The following is an 8,461-nucleotide window of genomic DNA, read 5'->3' as shown; positions in this document are numbered from 1 at the left end:
GAGCGAGAGATAAAGGAGGGGGAGGGGGAAAAGGGGGGAAAGAGTTCGTTTTCCATTCTCGGCTCGTTCGTTGCGATTTTTAAAGTGGTTCGCGCGGCCGGACACGGAAAATTTGTTACGCTCGTCCGTTTTATTTCATCGTCAACGATCCCGCATTAATGTAAAAACCTTGTATTCCCCTCCGTCGAAACACCTTGTTCGACGATAATTCTCGCGTATGGAGTATAGATTCGGGGATAAGTAGAGTTTGTATTTTCGTAGTAATGGAATTGGATGTTTTATTTTCGATCGAAGATTTTGATTAACAATCCGTAAGATCGTGTTGCGATGTAAAAAATTAATATTATTATTTTATTACAATTCTTTACGATTACATAAATTGTATATTAAATAATTAATTGATATTAATTTTTTTTTATTCATATTCTTAAAATTTTAACATTATTATTGAGATTTCTAGTTACCAAATTAAAATGCATAGATTATAAATTATTATAAGTTTTGTTCTAATGAGAGAAATAATAGAGAAATTTCTGATTTCTAATTTGTAGATTTAGATAGATTTTGAATCCGTTTTGATCATTATCTTCATTTGAGGATTCAATATTTGGTAGAATAATGGATAAAGAATTAAATCTCGCAGTATTTGTTTAATTATATCGGAATATATCGGAATAATTTATCGCGTGGAACATTAATTAACAAATGAATTTCGTAAATCATCCAGGATTATTACTTAATTACTTAATTGATTAATTTATTATATTTTTTGAATTTAATTGTTTTTTCTTTTACTATACTTTTTATATGACAAAACTTCATTGAAAAATATTAGAAATCAATAATTTTACAATTTTTAATATCTTATGTAATGTAAATTATATAAAGATTGAAGCTTTAAGCTCGATATCTCATACATTCCATACATTATTTTTCATTTTATCCCCGTATTTTTCATTTCCTATTGAAACTCTGAAAAAATGCATTCGATTTAACAGAAATGTGAAATTCCTCAGAGAGATTCGGATACTCGTCAACTGTGATTGTATATTAAAATTTTAAAAGATCCCTCCGATCTCGGTATATTAGAAATGTTGATCTCAACCCACGCAATGGGATTAAAACTTCGAAGGCTGGAAACGGTGCATTCCTCAAAAGATTCCAGTTATTCAGATCTCGGCAATGGCGATTTCGATGAAGGAATTCTTTCATCGTTCTCGAGTCGAGGACGAATCTCTTTTTCCCGGTTTCTTTGAGACACAATCGGATTATCGGTAATCGTAAAAATGCCGCCCGATTCATGCCAAGTGGAGCAATCCGACCGCTTTATGCGACATGACCAACGCAGGAACATTATCTCGTTTCTTGCTGTTTTCAATCCTCGTCATGTGAAAAGAAAATTCCTCGTTCCTCGAGCTAAACGGTCGAAATTTTTCAAAATTGGAACGAATTGTGAATTATTGCGATAAGTTTATACGAAACGCATGGTTTTGTATTATTATCGAGGATAATATAGTGATTTGATAAACTTTTTAGGTATTGGCGAATTTAATAAAATAAATAGAAAAAATATAGATAAATAACTATTAAATGTTATTGAATTTATAACATTGTAAAATAATAAGTGAGAGTGCATGATCTGTTAATTAATGATATTTATGTAAAAATTTTAATGTATTTATAATTTAATCTGCGGAAGAATATGAAAAATATGAAAAATATGAATTTGTAAAAATTTTTCAATGAGTGTCGTGATTAAAATGTGAAATCAAAACTTTAAATCATTTAATCTATTCATTTCCATTTATGGTTTCATATAATAATAAATTTTACAGATTTTATTTTAAAAATATAAAACATAATAGGAGATTTTAGGTGATTTTGGATTTTAATAATTTTAATATCAATAATCCGGAATATTGAAGATAAAAGTAATTTGCATATTACATACACAGTTACATTATTCAGACTGATAAATTAGCCGTTGACTTATTGATTTAATGAAAGTTTTAAGAAACAATTAGTTGATTATGTTATAACAATGTAAAAGGTAAATTTTATGATGATTAATATTGGAAATTAATATTTATCTGATATTATATATATTCCTATATTGTTTTTAATTAATTCGTAAGAGAGAACAATTGTAATGAAATTGTAATAAATATATTTTTTTTAATTAAATGAAAATAATTTGGAATTATTTTCTGTTTCAAATTATTAATATAAGAATCGCCATCTTATTGAAATTTTTACTCTGCATTATTTTTTTTAATTAAAACAAAGTTTCAGATATTTTATGTTTTTTTTTTTTTTATTAAAAATTTAAATTTTTAATAAAAAAAAAAAAAACAAAAAATACCGAAAATTTGGTTTAATTAAAAAAAATTTTCAAATATTTTTGGTTTTTTTTTTTTTTATTAAAAATTTAAATTTTTAATAAAAAAAAAAAAAACAAAAAATACCGAAAATTTGGTTTAATTAAAAAAAATTTTCAAATATTTTTGGTTTTTTTTTTTTTTATATTCAAGATTTGAAATATATTTCCCTATAATTTCAATTTCAACTAGTTTTATTTATTCCTCTGCAATAATTTTTTATTTATCTTAAATTACTATTCCAAATATACTATATTTCCTTTAATCTGTGATTAGTAGTAAGTTTTTATAAATTATTTGATTATTTTCTAATTTTTATAAAGAACTTGTAATAACATAACATAACACAATAATAAGATTAATATAAATAGAACAATTTTGCATTATATAGTATTTGCTGAATACTATATATATATAACACTATATATATATAAAATCTTGAATTCAAATAATTTCACTAACTTTGATAAAACTTGATCCTAAAAAGCTTATAATCGATTATTTCTAAAGCTTCCATATTTTGTTTCAGTCTAATCCATCGAGACACTAGACCAGAGCCATCGATCAGGTGTTCGACGCTGAGGGGCGCAACGAGGTTACCCTCTGCGCCGGATCATCGTAGCGAAGCTCGTTTGAGGACGGATCCAAAGGTATTGGTCTTCGTGGAAACGCTGTATTCTATGTTGGGAAAAAACATAGCGGAACTGCTAGTCTCCAATCGAATCAAGTGAGTGACGAAACGAAACCAATCATTTTATTCTATTCTATTCTAATTTATTTATTAATTTCATCAAAATTTCGAATTTGATAAATTTAATTTCAACTAACGAAAAATTAATAGGTCTTCAACTTTCAACAATTTTCGATGCTTCAATATTCTATTAAATTCACTATAACTAACATTGCTATAATCAATATTCTTTCAACAGCCTAAGAAGCAATTTTTCAGTTCGAAACTTTTATCAGATGCGATTCTTTATATTATAATCACAAGTTTCTTTAGAATAACAAAAAAAATGGAAAAAACGATAAAAATGAGGATATCGAGCAATTCCATCGATATTTCTTTATAAATAGTTTTCCTTAGTTATCGCGATGAGATTTTTACTAGTGAATTTCGTTGTTATCATCGAGTAAGATATACTTGTTTTCCACTTGAATAAACGATCAAAATCGCGGTTGGAAAAACTTTATCTTGTTAGCGTGTGAGCAGATATCTTTCTTAAATATTTTGATAGAGACATTATACTATTCTAATAAACTTCGTTATATTTCTCCTGATAATTTACTTTTTTTCTGTAAGTTATCTTGCAAATAACATTTATGGACATTTATATAAGACATTTATATAATAAGAATATCAAAATTTCTATTAAAATAAAAAGTAGAATTTTATGAGAGAAATAATACAATATATAACATTTATATAAGAAGAATATCAAAATTTCTATTAAAATAAAAAGTAGAATTTTATGAGAGAAATAGTACAAGTATTGAACGTGCAAAAAAAAAAAATAAAATATTTTATTATTAAAAATTCGCGAAAACATTAAAAATTCGCGTATTCTTTCACTACTTATTATTAACAATTATCTGTATAGTTTTTTTAAAATTTCGTTTTTAAAAAACTTTAAATAAAAAAAAGAAGTTTATTAAAAATAATAATAAGTATTCTGCACGTGAATCCTTTTTGTAAATTAAATACATATAACATTTTTATTATTGAATTAATATTTTGCAATATAATAAGCAAGTGATATTAAAATATTTTTTGAATCAAATAACAAAATATTTAAAAACACATAATTTTCTAGTTAATAATTACAGCGATAAGTTATCGTTATCGTTGTTTTAAACGTATCAAGTATGCCATATTTTCACTGCGTGCAGGTATTTTTATTTTATGCAGGCAAGAAAAAAAATTTCATTATACATTTATCGACAAAAAAAAAAGAAACAAACTAATATTTCGCAAATTTATCGCTAATTATATGAAAAAGGAAACTCTTTACTGATTTTAATAAGTGAAATAAATTGTTATGTCATGATAACTAAACAATTTTTTCCTATACATTATCGTTATCGCTCAGTTTGAATATCCGAGATATTAAAAAAAATTTTGTGACATCGGCGATTTCCTCTTCTAGATAATTATCTTTTTATCTTTATTTAGTTTTTATACAAACATATTTAAAAAACAAACTTATTGCTTACCATCCCATGTTACTTTTAATTCCAATCTCAGAGAATGAAAAAAGAATAAATAAATTCACAAACAATTAGTTTGTTTCTTAGTTTAATATTGATTAAAATCCCAAGCATAAAAAAACTCGACGATTCTCAACCATACAAAATTTTACTACAAAAAGAAATTAAATAAAAAAATAAAAATATATCGAGCTAACCGGATTAAACTTTAAATCAAGTCCCGAATATTCGATCAATAAACGGAGACCTTGGTCCACATCCTGGTTCACCTGATTCTTGTATAATCATAGAACAACGACTGACTAATATAACAGGATGGCCAATCAATCCCTCTCTAATAACAGAATTTACCACAAACAGCGACTTGTCCATCCCACGATCGTCCCAATAAAGAGACTAAACCAACCAAAACGTTATTAAGCGAGAAGAAGATGCGCAAAGCATCCGATCCAATAATGAACAAAGAGAGAAACACACGGGCGGAGGAGGGGAGAGTAACGATGCCAACCACCCTCACGGAGAGAGCTAGATGAAGCGTCATAGGTGGATAAAGCGGATGGGGACACGGTATGACAGAGAGCATGGCAAGTTGCCTTGCCTTCTATAGTACACGTTCTACACTTGTGCACGTGTAAAACGTTCCACGGCGGAACGACTCGTGTGTAACGCGAGGGGATGCCGTGACAAAGGGCAGTGTTTAAGTCGCAGGGTGCGAGAGAGACAGGAGCCTCGTGTGTATATGCACGCGTTTGTGTCCCCTTCTCTCTCTCTCTCTCTTTTCTCCCCCTCCCTCTCCTATGTCATCCGATAATCGGAAAGTCAATCGGCGCACCTGTACACGTCTGACCAACACAAACCCTATCGAGTAGCAAGCTCGACATAGAGTGGTAGAGAGAGAAAGAGAGAGAAAGAGATGGAGCCTCTCGTTTGCTTTATCCGGTGCAATTTCATAATCGATAATCGAGGCCGACGCGCAAACCGAGCGCTGTCCGCTTGTTGGACGACACACAACCGTTGCCGTGTGTCCGTTACACGCCAACCGAGGAAATTTTGTTTTCCAAGATTGCCGAACGTTAGGACAGGCTTGGGCTATGTTTGACCAAGCAATTCAAGCTTTGCGAGAGAAGATCGACGGGGATGTGTCGCCATTGGTCGTGTTTACTAATGTTGTGGCATTGGAAAGTTTCGTAAGAGGATTTCAGTTGTTCTTTTCTTTTTTTTTTTTTTTTTCTTTTTTTTGCTTTAATTTTCAGAGCGTTGTCTTCATTTTGTGTTCGTTCCTTCGATGTGTATTTTTTAGTTAAAAGGAGAGAAATTTTGTAGAAGTTCTGTTGTGATGATATAAAAAATTTTACCATAATGAATATGTATGATAATATTTTAAATTCAAAGTCAAGTAATATTGGCATATTTTTTTTTATCTTTTAATTTTTAATTTTATCAAACAGATATAAAATGCTATAAATTCTGTGAACAATCAACAATAGGTATGGGATAATAATAGATATAATACAATGAGTATCTTATTTATTGGGGATGATTCAATCAATAATTCGAGTATTTACTGTTTGAGGTAATATAAACTGCTTATATAGGATGTTAAAACAAAATTTAATTGTAAGATTTTAAAGGGTAATAATACTAATAATACCTATTAGGGAGAATTAACTGTTGAATTAATACGGATTTCAAAATCAATAATTTTGGTATAAAATAAATTTTGTGTATCGTAGAAAACCTATCGTGTTTAATTTACCATAATGAACGATACATCTGAATTACAGCAACGAATGCAAAATGAATGTATAGCGGGTAATTTGTAACAAGATAATTTGATAATATACACAAGTTGATTCACATAATTTATACCTATGAATGTTGTCTATTCAAATGGGAATAAGATATATCAAATATCTTATGAATATGAAAAAATAATATTTTCAATTGCATCACATCGCTATTTATATAAATTATGAAACAAATTTATTAAAGCATTAGATAACAGCAAACACAAAATTTATTTTAATTTCGATATTGATCAAAAAGAAAAAAAAAATACAAATTACTCTACAATCCATATATTTGCACAAATCTTAAAAATATCAAACAAAAAATAAACAAAGTAGAAATGGATCACTGCCGTGTCACACATGGGAAATACTAATAATTCCGATCGGTAGTCGGACAATTCTATCCATCACGCTCGACATTCACCCACCACTGTCACGTTACAGAACAATTCATCCATTACACCGATTACTGCTACTATTCCATAAACATCAATTTCATCAAACCGATTCTTATTAATCATTTCATCGCGTAATATTTACAAGAATCTATCTTTATAAAATCTTGATAGAAAAAAAAAAAAGAAAAACTTCGTAACAGAATATAGTATACTCAAAATACCACTCTCTCTATCCAAACTCTATACAAACTCGATAAAATGTTCACGTTACGGGCGCACGTAAGACAAAAAACTGGAGAATTTATCATTTATGCATTCCTCTTGTTTAAACAACCATATGTTCCCCGATATATCAAACGTGTCATAGACAAAGGTACACGCACTATTTCATCGATATTCGCGAAGCTACTCGTTTCTTATCCGAAAACAATGTATCAGGTGATATCGATCAGATCCACCACCACTCCATGCACCCACCCCTTTCCCTCTTCCGTCGTTATTTTTTAGCATCCCCCGGTACTAATGCAGTCTGCACCACGACACTCGTTACTCGTGACATCGACACGAGGGTGGTAGCACGGGCGGAGGGTAAACGTTCCACGCTGTGTCGCCAGGGGGATGGAATCGCTGATCGACCCTCTCTTGCGCGAATATTTTTTTTTCTTCCTTTTCTTTCCCTTTTTTCTTTATTTTCCTTTTCTTTTTTTCTTTTTTCTACCATACGCACGCCGCTACTTCATCCGCGCCTACCTTTTGTCCTTCGTCTCCTCTCTTTGGTCTCTGCGCTTCAATTTTTTTTTTTTTTTCTTTTTCTTTTTCTCTTCGTACTGTTTCCCGTATATTTCGTATATTCGAAGCCGAAAGGAAAAGAGAAATGAAAAATAACGATTTAAAGTGTCTAACGAGATGAAATTGTTTGAAATTTGTTGCTCGAAAATTATTTGTTCGGAATATTCATTAATTTGAAAATTTCTTATGATTCTTGGGAATTTGAAATAATTTTATTTAATACATGTATGGTATTTATCAAAGAAACATTATATGTCATAGATCTTATAGATTGAATGTGGATTAAGAATTAATTTTTCATTTTTCAAGTTTAATTTTATTTGCAATTTTTTTTTTTCAATTAATAACGCGAAAGAGAAGTTTAAAGAATTTTATAAATATTTCCTTCATCGCAAATTTACCATAAAGTATAAGAAATATAGCAATTTATATTAATTTGAGAATTTATATATCTTATTGAAAATAAAATATTTTTGAGCAACAAATAAATTTGAAATAAATTTTTTCATTCCTGAATACGTAATATTTTTAATAATATATCTGTTAATATCTCAAATAATCTCGTATAATTTTTCCAAAAATTACTTTTAATTTACGCGTAAGTTTTTCCGAAAATTCGATAATATTTGCAACCGTTAAATAATTTCGTCGATAAATTTCAATTCTACGAATTTCGAATCGGAACAGAAGTAATTAACGATAACGTAGTAATAGTCGTGTCAACCCTTTGCACACAGCACGCAGAGCGTGGCATCATAAATATACGGCATTTCGTACGTGTGCTCGTCGTGACGGTTGTTCCTGCATCCCGAGACATGACGTACGAGCGACAGCGGCTGGACTTCACGGATTTCCGTTCGAAATAAATATGTATCTGCCGGGCATGGCTTCCGACGTG

The 8,461-nt window shown here is 29.6% G+C and overlaps 1 protein-coding gene across 2 annotated transcripts in view; it reads left to right on the top strand.

Moving 5' to 3' along the window:
- The window catches only part of LOC102681503 (bifunctional heparan sulfate N-deacetylase/N-sulfotransferase), a 196,591-nt gene that overhangs the window by 128,094 nt on the left and 60,036 nt on the right, over positions 1–8,461 (top strand). For both annotated transcript variants that reach the window (XM_006614552.2, XM_006614551.2), the window contains exon 2: positions 2,908–3,105. In XM_006614552.2, the coding sequence (XP_006614615.1) occupies positions 3,059–3,105 (47 nt within the window). In that variant the 5' untranslated portion in view covers positions 2,908–3,058. The remainder of the gene's footprint in view (positions 1–2,907; positions 3,106–8,461) is intronic.

The sequence above is a fragment of the Apis dorsata genome, unplaced genomic scaffold (assembly GCF_000469605.1).
Source record: "Apis dorsata unplaced genomic scaffold, Apis dorsata 1.3 scaffold_189, whole genome shotgun sequence".
NCBI classification, from domain to species: Eukaryota; Metazoa; Arthropoda; class Insecta; order Hymenoptera; family Apidae; genus Apis; species Apis dorsata.
Note: the sequence above shows the minus strand (reverse complement) of the source record. Positions and strands in the feature narration are given on the sequence as shown.